We start from the raw sequence: 23,158 nt of genomic DNA, 5'->3' as shown, positions 1-23,158 counted from the left end.
CCCTCAAAAGCACCCCAAAGAGGACTGAAAATGCTCACTGGGCATTGAATGTTGGCTGACTGTTGGTGGGAGGAACAGGAAACTGCAGGAAGGGAAACAAAACAGAGCGGCTGGAATCTTCAACATGAAGCAATTCTGCGCTGCAACATTTTGTTGCAAGGCCCACTCATCTACCGGTAATTCTAGCAGCACATTCTGCTTTCATGGGAATGTTTCATTCAACTACATGGGAAGTTGCATCAGGGTATCGTTTTCGAAGATACAATCCCATCACTAAGAACCAATATTCCTTCTTAAGATCCTGATCTGAAGACTGTCTATGGCAGAATTATAATGCACGTTGACGCAAGTTTCCCATACGCACTTGCTCAACTGATGGCTCCAACGTTTATTGCAAATGAGCACACAATATTGTGCAAGGGCTATTGCACTGTTGATAAGAAGGCTTAGGGGCAGGAGTTAGAGGACAGGACAGATGTTGCAATGAGTGTTTCAGTGTGCTTATATTGCCATCACAGAATATTTATAGTGAGCATGCACAGAAATAGCCAGATAATTCTCTCATATGAAGTGGTAATGGAAAACGCAGGAAACCTGGTATTGGAGCTCTCAGTGGAATCTAAGCTGCTATTTACACAGCTCTCAGCGTATTCTAACACGCATTGATATCCACCATGGGATCAAAGACATAAATAATGCCAAGTGTACCGTCGGACCTAAATGCAAATGTCTTAGGCTAGCAGCTTCTCTGCCCTTCTTTTTTTTTAAAGTTGAGAGTAAGATCCAGCAACCCTTAATACCTAAAGACCCCCCTGAGAGGCAAGCTGGAATTACAGACTAGAATGCCAGCCACCCGTTAATGCATTCCTTAGCTGTAATTACTGAAAGTGCCACACAACAGACTCGGATCAAGAAAGGCTACCGCACAATTTCATGTTATTTAAGTGTCATACTAGTGGGAACTCTGACAAGGGCCACGTTTCCTGGAGCGGAGCTTTAGGTGTCAGGAAATGAGGACTAGTCTTTTATTTTCAATACTACGCTCCTCTCAGTGTGAGCTCACCTTTTACATCACACCAGTCTTCAGCTTAAGCATGTCTTTTGCCAACTGCTCTCATTGCTGAAGAGCAGAAGCAAACCCAAGCCGCCAATGTGGGGCTGCACACAGTACAAAATGATGTAGCTTGGGATGCATAGGATTCATAAGCAGTGTGGTTTATGGACTGCTTCGGATGCCTGTGCTAGTAAAATACCTAGAAATCCTTATGTAGTTTGGGACCGTAAAAACAGAAGAATTCTGTCTCCCCTCATTGAGATCTACAGGAGAGACTACGCACAACCGACTGGTAAAGCTATTTCTTCAAGATTATTTTTTGTACAGTCGTACCTCAGTTTAAGTACGCTTCGGTTTGAGTACTTTCAGTTTAAGTACTCCGCAGACCCGTCTGGAACGGATGAGTCCACTTTCCATTACTTTCAATGGGGAAGTTTGCTTCAGGTTAAGTACGCTTCAGGTTGAGTACTCCGTGGACCCGTCTGGAACGGATTAATCCACTTTCCATTACTTTCCATGGGAAAGTTCGCTTCAGGTTAAGTACGCTTCAGGTTAAGTACAGACTTCCGGAACCAATTGTGTACTTAAACCGAGGTACCACTGTACTTCTGCAATCCTTGGGCTTCATAGAATTGGAAGAGACCCCAAGGGTCAGCAAGTTCAACCACCTGCAGTGCAGGAATCTCGGCTATCGCATCCATGACAGATGTCCATCCAACCCCTGCTTAAAAACCTCCAAGGAAGGCGATTCCACCACCTCCCACCTTGCCATGTGAGGACAAAAGGATAAAAGAGAACCGAGAGCGCTATTAGTATCAATGATATATGCCACCCCAACTGTGGCCCTCCCTTTTTAAGGACCCCTGACAATGGCCAACACCTGTGTGGATTTGGGTTGTGCTCTTTTAAAAGTCTTGATTTATTAGTCTTTGGCTCCGTGTTTTATAATTTTTATTATCTGGGTTTTATTTGAATTTTACTGTATACATGCAAAGCATGTTAAATATATGTCATATATTTTGTTCTACTGGTAGCATTCCTTTTCTACTTAAGATAAGATTTAAAAAAACAAAACAACAGAAGGAGGGAAAGAACCATTCAGAAAAGTAAATAAATATAAAGCTAGGGAATTAAATTATGTTTCTGCCATAGTAGCTTAAAGTAAATGCCCAGTGAAACTGATAGCATCATCAGTAGCTGCTGACACCATTAATGCCCTAAAATAAAGTGCATTTCCATGTCTATGTTTATCATAGCCTATTCTAAACTGATAACCACTTTTGTGGAATATGAGCTCTATAGGTGTTTCAAACTTTTTGGCTCACTGCTGGAACACGTCTTAGGATTACTGACTAGAAAGAGAATAAATCACAAACTTATTGCTGGTTCTGAAGAAAATCTCACTCGCTGGCATGCCAAGTCATTATAGTTCTCAGTTAAAGAGGATGGCATCTAAATCTCAAAGTGTGCCTTTCCCATGCTCTGGATTGCTGGTTAGGCCAAGATCTCAGCCATTGTTTTCATACAACCACTGCTGATTCACCCAACAGAGCCACCTTTTAGGTCAAGAGTTCTCAAACGTTGCCATATGAAGCATCCTTAAACATTTTAGTTTCTCCAAGCGCAACGCAGGATCAATCAATATTTTTCTCAGTTGCGGTTTTTATCCTTTTGATTCTCAAAACTACGCTGTGTAGGTTTGGTTAGGTGGAAAAGGTTACCAGCCCAAGGTCATCCAGTGGCCTTTGAGATTAAGGGATAACTTCGACACTGGTCTCCTCATAAAAACTCAGTGGTCTAAACTACTATTATTACTATGATTACTATTACTATTGCTCTTATTTTTGTTTATAACACTGTTCTTTCCAATGGGAGCCCAGATGTTGTACAATATAATAAATACAAACCTTACAATAATTAAACACGTTTTAAATTTCATTTCTAAAACCACAAAATAATAATAATAATGCACAATAAAAACAATTTACTGAACTTCCCAGGCAACCATTCATGACCTCAACGCCCAGGCTGAAAAAACATGCATTTGGTTTAAGTCTAAAGCATCATCAGTGTGCATATTGAGTGGAATTCAACATCGCGTTAAGTAGGGTATGTGCTGGGAATAAGGTCTGCTTGCACAATGTGACTTCCATCCTCCTTCAAATCTGTTCTTGGGGGTCCCTGAACCCCCAAGGGCAGAATAAGGAGTGTGCACAGCGGGGAGAAAAGGAGAAAAGTCCTGTTGCACAAGAACTCATTCTGCACATTCGGCAGCTTAAGCTGAATCCCACCCACTGGCTCTCATGATGAAGTTCAGTCTTGCTGTGTTTCAGCCTGTCTCCAAACTGTAACTCACCGTATTCTCAGAAAAATTCTAAGAGGAAGCTAAGCAACTGTGGTTAGAGTTGGAGACATGCTGAAAGAATGAGATTACTAGGTCACCCTTTGGGGAAAACATCTTGGGCAGACTCCATACTACGTGAAAACAGTAAGTCAACAGACTTCACTACATACAAAAGAAAGAGAGCATTAGCTCAGGTGAATTTAAATATTCTAGCCCAGGAATCGGGTACAGGCACACCTAAGTAAAAAAAGAGGAAGCAGAGCTCATAGAGCCCTATAGAATGCCTTGGCGAATGTCTCCAAGATATAAACCTCTGGAAAGCAAAATGTCTGCCAAAAATACCCGGTGTCTTTCAGTCAAAATAACCATAGCAGTGGAAATGGGATTTATACTTCTTGGCCAACTCCAAGAAACATTCAAAACTGGTGCAGAAGCTTTGTGAACAAAACGAAAGTATCACTGCACTGTATTTTACTTCAGTGTGCAGCACCCCTTCCCCAATAATCTCATAGCTTTAGGATCTCTTTTTTATTGCAACAACCACATTTCTAGCGGGAGGTTTGTCATCCTTGCCCTTACAAGGGTCTGATCAATTTCTGAAGATTATCATTGAAACTATGTATTCCTTCTGTTGTTTGTTAAATGCAAATCAACTTACATTTATTTATCTTTGGGCAAAACAACAACAACAGCAGCACTGTAATGTTTTCTTCTTCCGAGTATTGTACTGACATTAGCTAATTAGCTACTTTTATTCCAAGGAAGCATAAATATCCTTTCATTATCTGTAGTTCTGACATATTTTTGTTAGGGCATAAAGCTATTTATTTGCAAATTTGCAGTGTACTTTGGGACAGTTGAAATACTCCCCCACCCCCCAAGCCTGTGTGGGCTGACAACTGCTAGACACTATAACGAGTCTAGGGAATGAGATGCTGGTTTCTGCAGCTCTTCTATTATTTTGGTAAGGAATAAGAACACCCCCCCCTTTTTTGCATAATTCATTCAGTTTTCCAGTCTGCTCAGAGTACACGAAAACCTCATAATGTCACTCAGTGGATTATATGAACAGTGGCACTGTATGCATGTGACAGAAAGAGCCAGGAAATGGGTTGGTTTGCACTGCTGTAATACATAAACATGACTGCCAATGGTTAACGTCCTCCTGCTGGGTGTTTCATACTGCATCATATGCATGTCATGTCACGTTAGGCTGAACAGCAAGAGCAGCCAGGGAACAAGAAAGGGCAATGTTACACCCACAAATCGATGCTACAAACAAGCACCAAATTGCTTCTTCCACAGCATCCAAAGAAAGGATGACAAGAGTTAACATAAGGACACGGCTCATTTCAGTTCGCAAGTTTCAGGACTTCCATTTAACGCGTTAGAACTTTTCTGAGGACTGATTCATACAGCCATTGGAGGGTGGGGGCCAGAAAGCAACTGTTATGTGGTATTTCCCATGATTGTAATGTGGAAGCCCACCTTCATGGGGGGGGGGGGAAGCAACATTATTATGTATGGAAGCAGAATATCACATGCTTCCCTTGTTTGAATGCAAGAGCTTCTAGATTCTGTTGTATATAGAACCCTTGCATTTTAAAGGGTTCTATATACAACAGGGGACCCAGGTGGCGCTGTGGTTAAACCACTGAGCCTAGGGCTTGCTGATCAGAAGGTCGGCGGTTCGAATCCCTGTGATGGGGTGAGCTCCCGTTGCTTGGTCTCAGCTCCTGCCAACCTAGCAGTTCGAAAGCACATCAAAATGCAAGTAGATAAATAGGAACCGCTACAGCGGGAAGGTAAATGGCGTTTCCATGTGCTGCTCTGGTTTGACAGAAGCGGCTTTGTTATGCTGGCCACATGACCTGGAAGCTATACGCCGGCTCCCTCGGCCAATAATGCGAGATGAGCGCGCAACCCCAGAGTCGGTCACAACTGGACCTAATGGTCAGGGGTCCCTTTACCTTTACCTTATATACAACAGAATCTAGAAGCTCTTGCGTTCAAACAAGGGAAGCATGTGATTTTCCAGTATTACTGTACCTAAAGGTCTGAGTATCCGAGTGGATGGAAAGAGAGAGGGGGAAAGAGAAGTAACATCTACACAAGCTCAGGAAACACCTCGTGTTATAATCATATTATATTCGTACTTGAGTTCACTTTCTTCACCTCTCCCACTAGGAACCAATAAACCTCAGGGAGTAACTAGCAGAGCTACCAATTGCACTACCTGAACTGCAGTTCGGGATAATATGTACTGTTAATATCATGGACCTCCATTGCTTGCATATACATAAATTTGTTAGCCTGATTGATAATCCTGATTGATAACCTTACAAGAAAATAAAATTGTTTCCATCATTGTTTTCTGTAATCACATTAACCTTCGAAGACATCCTTTGTGAAATGTTGACTCCGTGTGCAGCTACTGTGGAAAAAAAAATCCGTTGACAGGGACTGAAAATAAAGCAGCCAATGTCATAATGCCATTATAAAAATCCCCTGGTGCGAACACTCTTGGAACACTGGGAATGGTTCCGGTCAGCACATCTCAGTAGGGATAATGTGGAGTTGGAAAATGTGCAGAAAAGGGCAACCAAAGTGATCATGGGCCTAGAGCAATTCCTCTTTGAAGAAAGATCACAACATCTGGTGCAATGTAGTTTAGGGGAAAGGGTATGAAAAAGAGGAGACATTACATTTATGCATGGTATGAAGAAAAGAGAAGGGGAGGGAGTTTTCCTCTCACTCTCATAATATTACAACCCAGAATCTTCCAATGAACGATTCTGGATGTTGGGAGATTCTAGATCTTTAAAGCCCTATGCGGCCTAGGACCCTCGTACCTACAGGAATGCCTCTTCTGGTATGCCCCGCGGAGGACCTTAAGGTTCATAAATAACAAGACTTTGGAAGTCCCAAGCCCCAAGGAGGTTAGATTGGCCTCAACCAGGGCCAGGGCCTTTTCAGCTCTGGCCCCGGCCTGGTGGAACACTCTGTCACAAGAGACTAGGGCCCTGTGGGATTTGACATCTTTCCGCCTGGCCTTTGGGCTGGACTCAGTCTACCCCCCCTCCCCATTTTTTAAAAAATGGAACCCCTTATATGGGATTTTGTATCTAAATTTTCCCTCGGTTCTTTTTGCTGACCCATGTAGGACCAGCATGGATAGTTGGCCCTGGTGAATATTTTACATTTTCTCCCCTTATGGCTTTGATCTATAAAGGTAAAGGTAAAGGGATCCCTGACCATTAGGTCCAGTCGTGATGACTCTGGGGCTGCGACACTCATCTTGCTCTATTGGCCGAGGGAGCCGGCGTACAGCTTCTGGGTCATGTGGCCACCATGATCAAGCCGCTTCTGGCAAACCAGAGCAGCACATGGAAATGCCGTTTACCTTCCCGCTGGAGCGGTACCTATTTATCTACTTGCCCTTTGATGTGCTTTCGAACTGCTAGGTGGGCAGGAGCTGGGACCGAGCAACGGGAGCTCACCCCATCACGGGGATTTGAACCGCCTAGGCTCTGTGGTTTAACCCACAGTGCCACCCACGTCCTACAGCGCCACCCACGCTTTGATCTATAGGCTACCACTAAAACAAGGCTGCATTTTAAGCTGCATTTTAAACTGTATTCTAACTCATTTTAATCAACTGTTTGTTTGGTTTTTTGTTTGGTTTTGTTTTTAATGTTTTTTACTGTATTTATATTCGGTGTTAGCCGCCCTGAGCCTGGTCTTGGCCAGGGAGGGCAGGGTGTAAATAAAATTATTATTGTTGTTGTTGACAAATAACAGGGTTTTTAATTGTGCTTAGCTAAACTATGGAATTCATTCCATAATGGCGGCCACCAACTTGCATGGCAGTTTAGGCAAATCCATGGAGGGTAAGGTGGTCAATGGCTACTAGTCATAATGGCTGCACGATACCCCCCAATACTGGAGGCAACCAGTACTCTGAATGTGAGTTGCAGGAAATCATGGTTGGGGAGAGCTGTGCTCAGGTCCTGCTAGTGGACAGGCATCCGATGGCCTGCTGCAAAAACAGGATGATGGACAAGATGCGTCTTTGGTCTTACCCAGCAGAGTTCTTTTGTTGCTAGCAATTCGGTATCACGGTACTCACTGCTCTCTCTCCCCCACCCCATTATAAATTGAAATCTGTTCCGTTTACCTATCATGGGTGACTCTATAAAGCTCCATGTATTAGTCTGAGGGACGTATGACTGAAGGACTCCAGCGGCACGGCCAGCCTCATTTACTCCGCCAAACACATAGATCTTCCCACCGCAAACGGTGGCAGCTGCAGAATGCACAGCCTTTGGCAATGGAGCGACTGTCTCCCATTGATTGGTGATCGTATCGTACCTAGAACAGAAAGACACATGAATCAGCCTAGATGCTACGGTGATTGGCACTTGCCAGCGGCTAGTCAGGAAAACAGCTTTGCAAATACGTCTTTGCTCTAAACCCACGGCGATGCAGCCAGTGGGCAGAGGTTCTATATTATCGGTGCAGACAGTGTCAAAGGAAGCAAGCAAGGAGAGTGGGAAAATAATCCAAACCTATTAACTATGTATGACACTTATCTCATTATATCCCAGGCTTAAAAAAAAAATATCCAGGATAGCTTTTGTTAAGGTGACTTCTACCAATAAATTTCTGCTAATTAGAACAGAGTGAGATTATTCTTGCAAATCAGTTCAGCGATATTCAATGGCAACTGGAGCTAGCCAAGTGTTAAATGCACCTACAACTGTTTAGCTTGAAGATCACCTGATTTTCAGACATAATACAACATGATAGCTCTCTCTTCCCCGGTAAACTAGCTATTTAATGTACATGCTGGGGATGCACAAGTTGCCTCTGTTTAATTTTCACCGTTTGGACAAAGCTACCACACTTCACTGCAGGTTGCTGCAGATGTTGATGGGAAATGTGCAGCAGGAATAAGATTTCGCCGTTGCATCCATTTCCCCATGTAGCACCGAAGATGGGAATATGCGTTAGAGCGCTAAATTAGTTCTAAGGTCATTGGTATCAGATTTAATTAAGCCATTGACCATAAAGATGTACAGTTAATAAACCATGGATGACGATTCCATTTTAGACAATGTCACCAGTTCAGACACCTATTTTTTAAGCTAACATGGCAGTGATCCAAATAACTCCTGCAAAATGAGCTTGGGAGACAGTAAAAAATGATATGGTTGTTAGGCATCAATATTTCCATGGAATGGAAGCACATCTAGTTAAATAGCAGATTCGTGAACATAATAGCTAGAGCGGTAGATTACAAAAATAAATTACGACTCTCCCCAAACCGCCTCTCTCTCATACACACTCGCATACATCCCCCCTCAATGTTACTGAGAAATAGCAGCTAGCAAACATTAAAATTGTTTGGATTCCTGATTCCTGACTCAGGATTATTTCTGTAATGGATTTCTTTATTGTTAACAAATACTTTATTTATTTTAGATGGTATCTGGGGCTCCTGGAGTCAAAAAGGAAAGGTGGGGGGGGGGGAGTCCAGAGGCAGGAAATAACTTATTGATATTCTAAACTGTAGTAAATACATTTGCATCATCTTCATTTCAAATGCAGTTAAGAATGGAGGCGCATGAAAATCCACAATGGGGAAAAAAAGTAATTAAACAAGAGAAGGGAAGTACAAAAGGGGACTTGTGAAATACACTTACTGGAAGGTTTTCAACCCATTCTAAAATTCTGTCTTATAAAATTCCTTTGCAGGTAAAGCAAGCAAGCAAACCTTGGACTAGGCATGTGGCATGTTTTTGGACCAGGTTGCATTTTACACTGTTTACTTCCAAGAACAGGGCCTTCCAGATTGGATGGGAGACTGCAGGTTGAGATTCCTGCATTGCAGGAGCCTTGGGGTTACTTTCAACTCTACCACTCTATGATTCTATGACTCTCTTCTGTGCCTCAGACAGCCCAGATGGCAGCTGCTTATGCCACAGGGCTCAGAGCTGAAACACCCACTGGACCTGTTGGAAGCTAAATTGTACTTTGCAACTAACACAGCAAAGCAGCTATGTAGAAGGCCCCTTGCAGCCAGAAATTGCACACTGAGAAACATGACACATAGAACAGTCTGGTGGCACTTGCTGCAGTTACACTGTAAAAATTAACGAGGGATGGCTCTATCCAGTGTCCGGAGGGGAGATAGACTTGGACAACATATATACTATATTGAGTTTCTTGTAGGAAAGGTGGGGTACAAATGTAACGTACACATGGCCTACTTGCCTGAATTCATACAATAAGGAATCTAAAGTGTCCCTGATCCCTGAATTAAAACTTTCTTGATATTACAGTATTGATAATAAAAATCTATTTTCACTGTAGATGATAGTACTAGTCAGATGTGAAGCAGCCCATGTTTTTCCCCCATGTATCTCAGTGGTATCTAAATTTTCCAAGCATCCTATCACCATAGCTGTCAAGTTTTCCCTTTTTTTTTAAAGGGAAAATCCCTTATGCTGAATAGGCTTCCTCGCGAGAAAAGGGAAAACTTGACAGCTATGCCTATCACTCATCACATATCACTGAAGTCCAGCTTTGCTTACGCCTGGTTTGGACCTAACATTCTTGGGTTATATACTTAGGCACATTCAAGGGCAATGTCAGGTTTATTTTCAGCAAAAGATCTCACTCCTCTTCAAGAAGTGTTCTTAAAGGAACATGTGGGCAGCAAATCCATACGAGCATTCCCAATTTATGTGTGCAATACTCTTCATCAGGCAAAATATTTCAGAAAGCAGGATGTGTGGGGCTGGGGAGTGGGAAGGAGCGGAGGAAAATAAAATAAAAACAGAAAAGTACTGAAATTAGGTTGGATGTTGTTATCCATAAGGTCATCTTGTAAACTCAGTTCCAAGATAAGAGACTGCAGATGTTATCATAGGGGTAGAAGTTCCCTTTTCAGTACCCATTCCCCCAGCACTATAAAATTATTTCAATTTCTGCAAACCTTGGGATTCCCCTGGGAGAAATTCTGGAAAAGCAACCTGAAATTTACAGCATGTTATTCATTGAAAGAGAATTATTTGGAAATGATTCATAGATGGTATTTAACTCTGGGTAGGTTGGCTAAGATTTATAAAACAGAATCAGATATGTGTTGGAAGTGTGAAGAAGTGGAGGGAACATTTTTCTACATGCGGTGGACATGTATAAAAAGGTAAAAGTGTATTGGGAAATGATTAATAATGAATTGAAAAAAATGTTTAAAACTACTTTCCCAAAGTAACCAGAGTCCTTGTTGTTGGGGATAACCCACAATGAAATTCCTAGGTGCCAGAAAAAAAATATTTATGTATGCAACAACTGTGACCCGTGTTTTGTTAGCCCAAAAATGGAAAGGGAGAAAGGTCCCAACTAAAGAGGATTGGCAACCTAATTTGACAGAATATGCAGAACTTGCAGGCTTAGAATATAGAATAAGAGAGCAAGAAGAACATTTATATGGAAAATAACTGCATACAGCTGAAAACGCTGGCAGCATTAAGATAAATTCAACAGAGTAAATAATTTTTGATGGATGTAAAAGTGGAAAACTGATTTGAATGGTTACAGTAAAATATGCAGGGATATGTAAAATGAACCATGGAAAGAGAAGAAGGGAAGTCACTGGATAGTTCAAAGTTTGTAAAATGTTTATTTGGAATTGGAAAATTGAAAAATTAATAAAAAATATTTTTTAAAAAGCCTTGGGATTCTCCCAAGCCTACTGATACCTTTCTCTTCTGCATGGGTATTAAGCAACAGCACTCACACCTGAACATAAGAAATAGAAATATTTCTACTAGTACTACTATTACTACTGCTACCTTAATATCCCCAGCCTCTTTCCACTCATTTCTGTCATTTTGTGTTTCTCTCTTTACACAGTCTTATTGTTGAAGACTTTTTTTTTATTTTACTCTGCAGCTCCTGCTAAGTGGAAAAGGGTCTGTGCATTATCAAACTCTTTCCCTCTCCAAATTGTATCTCAACACACATCAATTTTTCCTAGCCTTCTCCTCTTAATTTATATCTGTCTAGGTTAACAGCTTTATGGGCGAATGCTTTAATTTACTTCTGTTTCAAAGCCTTTGCACGATCATTATCTGGAGTTTATATATTATACCTTCACCATTATTCAGAGTACAGCTTACAGAAAGGCAGTCATGGAAAAATAAAGCTGTATTGTGTATCAAGGTGGTCCTTCCCTTCCCACATGACTAGTGACATTTTAAACCTTTGTCCTGACCGATTCAATTTTTCTGTATGCTTTTCTCCTCTCCTTTCAAAGAATCTTCTGCCTGAAGTGTTACTGGTCAAGAGCTGTTTATAGAATTCTTTTTGAGACATCAAGGTAGCAAAACATTTGTTGGGAGAGTATTTTTCACAAATCACACCACAGAAAGCAAGAGAGTTGAAGAAATCTCCATCAAAACAACCTGGCAAAGGAGAAAGTCTGTTTTCCCCCCCTGGTGTATGAGCATGCAGAATGTGTTTGCAATGAGTTTAGAATTTTATATTAATAGAGCCAGAGACATACTTCAATGCTGAAATATATGTATACATAATCAGGACTGAGGGATCTTCATCAAAGAGAGAGCTGTTACAGCATAGTGGGCATATCATTCCCCCAAGGATCTCCAGGCAGCATACACCCCGCCCCTTTCATCTTTACATCCACCCTGTGAGATAGGTGAGGCTGCATGTGACTGGCCCAAGGATACCCAGGGAGTTTCATGGCAGAGTGAGAAATTCACTCTGGGTCTCCTCAGTATTAAGACCGGCATTCTAACCGCAACATCACACTGGCTCTGTATAAAAGTTCCCAGTTCTAATCTCAGAATGCAGAATAAGGGACTTGCCCTTTAAAAAGTTCTCTGGCAGGTGGAGGGCAGAGCCGCTGGAAGAGGTCCTGCCAGTCTTCAGATCACTCTGGTCGTTTACTGAAATGTTGTCTTCCAAAGCTCAGTCAATAGGGTTCTCTGCAACTCTCCCAGCCTGACGTGGCCTTGGTCATTCTTACCACTTCTCCAAGAGCAGAACAGGGAAGCTAGCACTACTGACCTACCCCAGGGGTGCCAACTTGAATAAAATATTGGGGTGGGTGGGGCTCAGGTAAGCCTCACACCACATAATCAATCACATGACATGGCACACACATACCATTTGAATGGCAATGCCCATCATCTTGGTGGGGCGGCCCCCCCTCAAATATTTTATGGGAGGGTGAAGGGACCTTGGCCCCTAGGAGTTGGCTCCTAGGCAAACCTCATAGGGATGTTTTAAGTCTTGGAAGAGGATAATGTCTGCAAAGCTCTCTGAACACTCTGCTGTACTAACAACAACAACAACGACAAAATCCTCAAAATGACTAAACTCGCTCTGCCTGATGAAATGCTTGGCTTAAGAGTGGGTTTTTGAAATTTACATTTATATTAGCAGCTGGGACGCCTTATTTTCAGGTCTTTTGCCAAGTTATGGTTCAATGAGCATTTATTATACTGAATGCTGCGTAAAGAATGTGAAGGGATGCCACTTTTTTCAACCACATTACGCATCAGCCACGGGGGACGGTATTTTAATAGAGCACCTTTACCTCTCCACGTGATCAACGTTGCCTGCTACACCGAGGCCTCCAATGGTATATATTTTCCCATCATACACCAGGCTGTTGTGCCGACACCTTGGGACTGTCATTCGGGAAACGAGATTCCAGTTATCGAGCAGTGACATGTAACACCAGACGTCAGAGAGTGTGACTCCAGACTCCATGCCACCTGCCCTCGGTATGTACAAGGGGAAAAAGAAGCAAAGTGACTTGGCGGGAAAACAGCTCTTGGAGCCTATTACAGTACAAGCCAGTTGCAATGCAATATCTTCTTCCAAATGACACTTGACTAATTAAAATAAATCACCCTCAATTGCAAGCATCTGTTCAGATGATGCAGATTGGTGTCATTTATTCATGTATCCCAAAGGGTTTTTTATTTTTATTTTTAAAGGCTGTCATGATATCAGACTAGGCAGGACATTTGCATATGGGAATATGCCCAAGCGGCATTCATAAATAACCTGCAGTCTATTCAATTACACATCCAACTGGTACGAACTGACTAAGCAGCTAGCTAGGCGTTCTCTCATTGGAAACAGCAAAGTGTCACACCACTTAGAAAAAAAGGAAGTACAGAGGGGCCCTTCTCAACACCCCTGATACTGACACAAAGTTCAATAAGCGAGAACTTCCTTGGAGGGTCACATCCAATGCTATAGTGTATGCAAGTAAAATGCTACTTATAGAACATATTGTACAAATCAGTTGTCTGGGTGCTTGGAAAATGAACTCTGCCAGTGACAAGAGTTTGTTCATTTTCACCGGAACTAATAAGAGGGTTGCAGTTCATTTTCAACAAGAGATTTCAAAGACGAACGAGAGCAAACCTCCTTGTAAGCAAATATGGTAAGTGTAGGTCAGGTATACAGCAGCTCAGTCAAACAGATTCGAGATGCAGAAACCTGTCATTTAGATCCAGCTCCCGCCAATGTTTTACAATGCGGTTGCAATAGCAAGGGGAAACCTTCTGCATGCTTGACGGGGTGCTGAGCCTATCCTTTGCAAGTTACAAGTGCCAAATGCACTGGGGAGGAAATCTGAGCTGATGTGAAATGGAATGTGATAAAAGGAAGCCTCTCTTTTTTCGAGCAAGCTGGCACATAATTCATCCTCGTTTGGCCTGTCACACAGCCTTCCAAATAGACAATGCCCTTCTCGCCACTGCTCACCTGAGAGATAGACGTTGTCTCCAGCACTCACCACGCTGAAAAACTCCCTGTCATAGAAGGGCAGGCTGGCCAGGGGGTACCATTTGTTGCTCTGAGGGTTGAAGCACGTTACTGCTGTTAAGGCGCGTTGATTCATCCCAATCATTTGACGTCCTCCGACAAGGACTATTACTTCAGCCACACCTAGGATGCAAATTGAAATATATGCGTTTACGGTTTTATATGCCTGTAACTTGCCTTGCAGTTCAGAACAATGGAGGGCAGGATAGACAGATACAATATTTCAAACATTGTTTGAATTTCAAAATTTTTGAATAACTTTGAAGAAAAACAACAACAGTGATATTAAGGCTGTAATCCTATGCCCAGTTTCCTGGGAGTAAGCCCCATTGAACTCAATGTATTTACCTCTGAGTACACATGTATAGAGTTGTGCTGTAAATCAGCATATCGCCCTCAAGGCTAAATGTTCTTTTTTATTAATTTAATAATCCATTTTTATGAAAGGTTTTCAGCAAGAAACAATAAAAGAAAAAAAGAAAAAGCTAAATAAGAAAAATACTGCATTGTCTTTTCCTTTCTGTTTTCTTCTTTTTGCTCATTTTATATTTTTTTCTAAATGTTCTAAAGTACTATGTAATCATTCCGTTTTTCAAAACCCCCAATGCAGATTTGAATAATTACTTCATATTTACTAATAATGCACTCCTATGCATAATAACTCTGTGTTGAATGGGTTCACTGCTTAGCAAGTGTGTTTAAGTGCCTTAAGGTGCAACTGTGAACCGACTTGTTAGGGAGTGAGCTTCTGGGTCAGGATACATAGGTTTGAGTCTAAATAAATGGAAAGTGTTTTGACAGGTATCTAAACTATGCAAAATGATCTAGTGAAAATCTTTAGATGCCAATGTCTCTCCGCCTCTGAGTCCGAGCCCCTCCCTGAGGAAAAGGGTGCCTCACTGGCTGCAGAGAGGAGGAGGAAGAGGAGCCACGGCCGCCAACCACGGCAATGCAGGCGTGTGACGTCACAAGCACCTGCACGTAGTGCGTGCGATGTCACACGTCCGTGTTGCGGTGGTGTGCACCCACAATCCTGAGGGTGAGCTGGCACCCCTGGTAAAAGAATCAAACATTCCTGAGCTCACCTGCCCCCCCCATTTTATTCAAGTTGGTGCCCCTGATGCAGAGCCAGGTGCAATTTGCCCAGTGGGGTGCTGTCTCAGAAACACTTTTACTGAGAGGGTGAGGGGCAAGGCAGCAACAACACTGGGACTGTGTGTTACACCATTACACCATTAGAAATGCTGGATTGGCTGTGCTGTTGCGCTGCACGGCCCTGACCTTGCCCCCATCTTGTCTGCCCGCCTCCCATTAAGCAGCAGAATGCGGCAGGCTATTCTCATGCACAGCTAGGTTAAGGGTAAGAGGAGGACCAAAGCAGAATGTACTACTTATTGCAAAAACTGAAATAAAACAAAACTCAAACCAACTATCAAAAAATACCAAATGTATTCTAACCAAGGACGAAACATCTTCAGAGATAAATCATTCATTGCACTGATTTCTTCAAACACTTAATACATTTCTTTACTGGCTTTGGTTGCATGAAAGTCAAAACTTGTATGTCGTTCCTCCAAGGGTTTCAAGATGGAAGCATACATGGATTTCCTTTCAATGCATCCTCATGACAACAACCCTGCAAGGAGGATAAGGCTGCAAGAGAATGACTGGCCCAAGGTCATCCAGCCTTGTGAATGAATTGGAAAATTGGGGTGTGGGTGGGTGGGTGTGCTAAAAACTATGTGGGTCTAATGGTTAACCCAGTTCTAAGAGCATGCACGCCCCCCCCCCCACTGTCTTTGTCCCATATATGTCAGAAACTGGAAAAGCAGATTTCTCTTGCATTATATTTGCATATGTCTTATGAGAACATAAGGAGATCAGGAACATTTTCAAAAGATACCCATACACCCTCTGGTAGGGAGATGTCTATGTACTATTATCCTCTATGCATTTAATCACTTTGTAAAGTCATACATATATGAAAAAATGGCAGGAAAAACTCATCACCTAAGCCAAATCTAATGTGATTGTAATGAATGACCTCAAGAGGGCATTGCAAATGCTGCAATACTCACAAAGGATTTAAATACCTTTTGCGAGTACATTAACAGTTCCACATAACTGGACTTCGACCTACAAAAATAATCACTGCCTTCCCCTTATCCCTGGAAAATTACTTTTCTTTAATCAACAAGCTTCTGAAAATAGCATGCATTACACCTATAATTCTATCTGCAAACATTAAACAGATACTTTTCAAAAATACTTTCGACCAATAAACCTATTAGCCAACCACTGCTAAAGGGCTTGAGAGTGGGCAGTTATTGAAAACCCTATGAGTTTCGTATTTCCTATATATTCCCTGATTAAACAGTGTCTCTACAAACTAAAAAGGATGCAACTTGACATATAATTTCCTGCCATTCTGATTCTGCTAGGCAGGATGAAGCAACTTTGAAAAGGCATTCTGTATTCCTTGCACATACAAATCTACCATGCTATCTTCCAATTTAATAGGCGCACAGAAAGGTTTAGCATTGCTATGGTAAAAACTAAGTTGTGTCTTCATATTCCCGAGAGAATAAGGCACGGCGGCTGAAGCTGCTCTCTTTTTACTGATTTATTTTCAGTATTTCTATCCAGCCTAGAAAATATATTCAAGGCAGCAAACAGTTAAGAGGGAAAAAATTTAAACAATATATTAAAAATGATAAATTTTCAATAACAGTAAAAACAGAATTTGGGGGGGTGGGGAGGGACGGACCAACAATTGCTATAGAAACGCCAGCAGTCAGAAACCGGTTTAAGAAACAGTATCTGAAAATGCTGGCTGAAAAATGCAAGTTTTAGTTGCTTGCTGAGAGGAACTATTGAAAAGTGTTGAGCCATAATCTTTCTAACAGTGCATTTCTCTGAATGTCTACTCTCAGATGAATGTCTACTCACATTGTAAATCATTCAACAGACTGAAAAAAAAATGATGGAGGAGAGGGCTATCAGCAACTACTAGTCACAATGGCTATGCTCTGCCTGTATAGCTGAGTCTCTCATTGATGAGTCTCTTAATCTCAGGCTTGTAGGATCGAGCCGCACGTTGGGCTAAAGATTCCTGCATTGCTGGAGATTGGACTAAATGACCCTCTCCAACTCTACAGTTCTATGATTCTATTATACGCATATTCACACAGAAATGAAACCAATTGAAAAACGAGGCTGCAATCCTATTTACATCTATCTAGGAGTAAGTCCCATTGAAGTCAATGTGGCTTCCATCTGTGTAAACATGCCTAGGTTCAGTCTGTTGTGTATATTAAGCATAACGGCTGGTTGTTTTGTACATTAACCACTCCACGACCCTAACATGCACTTTATAGGTCTAAATGTTATAAGCATTTCTATTAATTGGCTCAGTTGGTGCCAATCACGCCAAGGTTGCAGGTTTGATCCCCATATGGGACAGCAGCATATTCTTCCACTGCAGGGAGTTGGACTAGATCAGTGGTGTCCAGACTTTTTTCAAAGAGGGCCAGATTTGATGAAATGAAGGGCCATGGGGGCCAACCAAAGTTCTTGAGCTTTTTTTAGGATTGAAGTTGTTGAGGGCATGAAGTAAACTGCCACAGGGGCTGGATTAAACCGACTGGCGAGCCGGATTAGGCCCCCAAGACGGACTTTGGACATGACTGGACTAGATGACCCTCAGGGTCACTTCCAACTCTACAGTCTGTGATTCCATGATATATATTCCATGACCTCCTATGGCCCCACTGTTGCCCTCTTCTCCCCCTGGTCACTCCCTCATTCATGCTACTCCTTCCTGCTCATCTATCATCTATCTATCTATCTATCTATCTATCTATCTATCTATCTATCTATCTATCTATCTATCTATCTATCTATCTATCATCTCTATCATCTACCGTGTTTCCCCCTTTTTAAGACACCGTCTTATAACTTTTCCCCCCTCAAAAAACACAGGGTGGCTTACTTTCGGTGGGATGTCTTATTTTTTTATTACCGGTACGGTTTTTACGGTTCAGGGCACTGGCTCAGGGCGCTGCTGGGCTGTCTTGAGTGCTCGGCGCTGCAGCAGCCCCCAGTTCCGGGTGGCGGGGTGGCAGGCGTCTTTGGCCGGGCCAGGCAGAGGCCGCTGGCTCATGCGCTCCGCCCGCCGCTGCAGGGCGCTCCAAGCTCCTTGGTCGGGCCAGGCAAGGAAGAAGCAGTGAGCCCAGCAGTGGCGGCAAGCACGGAAGTGGCAGGGATGGCGGTGGACGAGAAGGCAGAGCGCGGGGATGCAGCCAGCAAGGCGGGAGCACGATCAGCTGTTAAGCGGAGCTCTTGGAGCGCCTCATCATAGCTGATCGCACTCCTGCAGTGCTGGCTGCATGGAGTGACTCTGTGAGTGGAGGTGCCTGTGGAGGTTGGTTTCCGCGGCGCGGAAGTATGGCTTATTTTCGGGGTATGTCTTATATTTCTCAAATACTTAAAAACCCTGCCATGGCTTACTTTATGACTACGTATTAAAAAAGGGGAAACAGGGTATCTATCTCTATCATCTTTTCCTTCCTTCCTTCCTTCCTTCCTTCCTTCCTTCCTTCCTACCTTCCTTCCTTCCTTCCTTCCTTCCTTCTCTTTTTCTTCTCCTTTGCTGTGTGATAATGGGACAAGATATCACCAAGGCAACTATCTGTAAATAAACATTAAAAAGGTAAAAGTAAAGGGACCCCTGACCATTAGGTCCAGTCGTGACCGACTCTGGGGTTGTGCGCTCATCTCGCATTATTGGCCGAGGGAGCCGGCGTATAGCTTCCAGGTCATGTGGCCAGCCTGACAAAGCCGCTTCTGGCAAACCAGAGCAGCACATGGAAACGCTGTTTACCTTCCCGCTGTAGCGGTTCCTATTTATCTACTTGCATTTTGAGGTGCTTTCGAACTGCTAGGTTGGCAGGAGCTGGGACCAAGCAACGGGAGCTCACCCCGTCACAGGGATTCGAACCGCCGACCTTCTGATCAGCAAGCCCTAGGCTCAGTGGTTTAACCACAGCGCCACCTGGGTCCCAAAATAAACATTAAACATCCCTAAAAATGGCAAAGGTAGTTTCTTTCCCAAATAAGTTTTATCTTAAACAAGCACAAACACAGTAAATAAAGAGTTCTCTTGTGATATACCAGTGGCTCAGTACTTGGACGTGACGTTTCATGGCTAAAGAGCTTAGTCTTCGAGCTTTGTAGTAAATAATATACATGAGAAGATAGTATGCAAACGACTTAAAGCAGGGGGGTATATCTGTCCCCACCTGCATGCTTCCATCAGGAGGCACCTTGGCTCTGAGAAAGGGCCAAATAAGTGCTCTTCTTCAGAATGAGGTATGCTGGACAAGGTGGCCAGGAGAATGTTTGCATCGCAACCACAGCTTGCCACAACAGCTTCTTAAGCAGCTATTCTTTAGTGTTGACCTTTAAAGCCCTGAATGGCCTCGCCCTTTCTCCACCTCCATCATCCAGCCCAGACACTGAGGTCCAGCTCTGAGGCCCCTCTGTCGGTCCCCTCACTACAAAATGTGAAGCTACAGGGAATCAGGCAGAGGGCCTTCTTGGTAGTGGCGCCAGCCCTGTGGAACGCCCTCCCACCAGATGTCAAACAGATAAACAACTATTTGACTTTTAGAAGACATCTAGAAGACATCCCCTGTTCAGGGAAGTTTTTAATGGTTGATGTCCTATTGTGTTTTTAATATTTTGTTGGAAGCCGCCCAGAGTGGCTGAGGCAACCCAGTCAGATGGACTGCATATAAATAAGAAAATAAAACTATTACAAGTATAATTATTAGAAAGCTTTCCTAGCTGCAGCAGCAATCAGAGGTGGTGGTGCAGAATGCCAGGCTCTGAGAAGAAATATACTACTGGGTTTTCCTCAGAGGGTCCCAAATGAGGCAGGAAGGTGGAGGCAGGTGGTTAGACAGCAGTGTCTGCTCACCACTACCTGGGCCCAGCAGTTTGCAAATGGGCAGCAGGTCAGGCTGAAGAGAATCCCTCAGCCAGTGCCTGATCTGGACAACCTCTGGCACTGGACCTGTATGTAAAGAATATATGGTCTTGTTTAAGACAATCTTAATATCCTCCATAATACAGGGGCTTTGAAAGGGGATCGGTACCAACAATTGGTGTCTGGCAAAGCAAACAAATGCACATAGCTCTCCCTGCAACTAATGGCGCTGTGCTGTTTTGAAAATATGGCCGATTTGTGAGAGAAAACCAACTGCTGGCGACTTAGCACCTGATTTGTGGTGATGAATGCTCCCTCTCTCTGCCACAGGGGGAATCAGTGTCAGAGCCTGAAGTCGAACTGCAGGGTACCTGATTTCACAACCTGCAACTCTGGCTGTATCTTGGAAGTGCCACAGAGAGAGCGCGAAAAGGAAGTAATTTAATCTCGCAACCATATGCAGACTGTAAATAGTCAGCCTGACCTGTCCCGGTCCCGTCAATAACTGCAGAGGGAAAAAGGAGAAAAAGATAGGCCCCAGAGTTTCAGCTCTGAAGCGAGCTGAGCTGTACCTGCTGATAACCTGGGTCGGGTTCTTGGAGTCTGCATCTCTTGTCGGGCGTGAGGCAGCATGTGATAACGCTTCGCTTCATTCACTAGATCCCGGCAGGCCTCTGAAGACTTTATCAACTCCTCATTGTCAACAACGTTTAGCAGATAACTGGGATGGATGAAGGGTAGGCGGACCACTGCCAGCAACTCAGGAGCGTACTGCAAAAGCAAATGCAACAACTACTTTACACAACTGGGTTGTCAAGGACTCTTCGCTGCTTTCCCCCTCCTTTGCCCTGTTTGGGACAAGGTGACATTTAAACTGACCCTGCCTTCAACTTTTGTAAAATGCATTTTCCGTGGCTCCCCCTTCTCAAAAGGCAATTCGGAGTCAGTTGAAGACAATGCAATTTTTTTTTAAAAAAAATGAATCTTTCCATCTACCTCTCTGCTTCACTACTATCAAAGACTTTTTAGGTCTCACAGTGGAAAAATAATCTTCAAAAGATAGCAGCTCTTGTTCTACACTCCCGCACACATATATTTCAAACTAAAAACGGATGGTGAATTTATGCTGAATTTATACCCCTTGCACAGAGGAGACCTGCTGTAATATTTCCAGTTTCCTCCGTTAACCTTGAAATTTAAGACCGGCTGCTTGGTTTCAAACAAATAGCTATTCTAGTGGCATTTTAAATGTCAAAAAAGTTTATGTTTATAGAACGTCTAAGGTGAATGGTTGAATGATGACATTGGTTTTGATAAAGCATGGGTTTCTGTTCACTGGCAAAAACAAATATGTTCTTCCAGGTTTCGCTAGAAGTCAAACTCCAGGAGCTAATAATCAAATGCAGATGGCATATCTCCATCTTTCTGCATAAATAAAATAAACTTTATAGTGCAAAGGACATTTAAATGGCTGAAAACATCCATCACCAGCCAAGGCTTAACAGAAAGCAAAAGCACAACAGAGAGAAAATTGCACATTATAAAATGAAGAATTCATGGAATGATTTATTTTTCTAACTGTTCATTCTCCTAAATATCACATACTGCCTCAGAGCAAAATGCACACAGCATTTGGTGAATGTCCTGGCAGACAGAGCACAGGAAGAAAAAGCAGATTGGTACAAAAGAGGAAAGATGATTAAGAACAGTCAAGGATGTTGCTAGGACAATGCACTCATACACTGGAAACAGACGTTTCTTTAAGGACCCCAGAGCTGCCAAACGAGCACCTGTGATCTTTAGGCAACTGGGAACATTCAGTATAATTCACAACTCCTTCCTTAGATAATTGTTCACCCTTAGAGAGAGGTTGACTTTAATGGAGAAAGGAGGATAATGACTGAGAGTTGAAGAAGCTGAAAGATTTGTAAGGTGTGCAAATTAGTACCACACCTAATGCCCCCAAACATGCATAATTCCAGTTTTCTAGACAGTGATTTAAAAATTAGATTCATAAGAAAGAAGTATTCTGCAAATGTGTGGTTAAGAGCTGCCACCACCATCGATCAAGTAATTCCAAAAATAATTTGAATTCCCTCCCCGCAACAGGACATTAACCTCTCCATTTCCAGAGCTCCAATGGTCTGATTACAAACTACAGTGAGGGACTACTAAGTCATCTTTTGCAAAGGGATCAAATACTTATTTCACTCATTATAATGCACATCGATTTCTGACTCTTGTCTTCCGGGTTTCTGGGGTTTTTCCCTGTTGTTATTCTGTCTCTCACATCTACAATAAACCTACCATTAAAATTATGGACTGGTCATCAGAGGGCAAACGGGCAAATTTAGCAGGGGATCAAATACTCCCCCCCACTGTGTATTACTACAAATAACAATTGGTTCAGTGAGACAGAAAGAAGATAGTTGGATACCTCTTAAAAATAAAATAAATCCTATTTGTTTAACAAACCAGCTGAGATGGAAATACGAAGGGATTTTAACTGCTGCTTCTTAGGTTCTGCACCAAGCTAACACCTGAGTACTGAAACCTCTGAAAATCCACTTATTTAATTATTTGCCTGCTCTAACTAATAACATAAAAATGATCCATAGGACAGAATAGGCAAGCAAGAGACCTATGCAATCTTCCAGTGTTTCACTTGCCATCTTGCCACTGTAGCTGAAAAAACCTGCTGGGATTCAGATTTTAAAATTCCTTGCCTTTTCGGAAGCAGGAAATGTTGCAGCCACAAGGAGCAAAATGAAGACCCGATTCAGCGTGGAGTTATTTCCTGAATGTACACAGTACAGTCATACCTCGGTTTAAGTACGCCTCGGTTTGAGTACTTTCAGTTTAAGTGCTCCGCAGACCCATCTGAAACGGATTAGTCCAC

General features: G+C 42.7%; 1 protein-coding gene across 3 annotated transcripts in view; it reads right to left on the bottom strand.

The window, feature by feature from the left end:
* The window catches only part of KLHL29 (kelch like family member 29), a 391,592-nt gene that overhangs the window by 26,546 nt on the left and 341,888 nt on the right, over positions 1–23,158 (bottom strand). For 2 of the 3 annotated variants that reach the window (XM_060272443.1, XM_060272444.1), the window contains 4 exons: positions 20,832–21,030; positions 14,211–14,393; positions 13,027–13,207; positions 7,576–7,769 (listed from right to left, as the gene is read on the bottom strand). In XM_060272443.1, the coding sequence (XP_060128426.1) occupies positions 7,576–7,769; positions 13,027–13,207; positions 14,211–14,393; positions 20,832–21,030 (757 nt within the window). Of the gene's footprint in view, positions 1–7,575; positions 7,770–13,022; positions 13,208–14,210; positions 14,394–20,831; positions 21,031–23,158 lie in introns of those variants that run through there. The other variant, XM_060272445.1, reaches the window with a different exon arrangement.

The sequence above is a fragment of the Zootoca vivipara genome, chromosome 3, assembly GCF_963506605.1.
Source record: "Zootoca vivipara chromosome 3, rZooViv1.1, whole genome shotgun sequence".
Taxonomy (NCBI): domain Eukaryota; kingdom Metazoa; phylum Chordata; class Lepidosauria; order Squamata; family Lacertidae; genus Zootoca; species Zootoca vivipara.
This window is presented reverse-complemented; position numbering and strand designations above follow the sequence as displayed.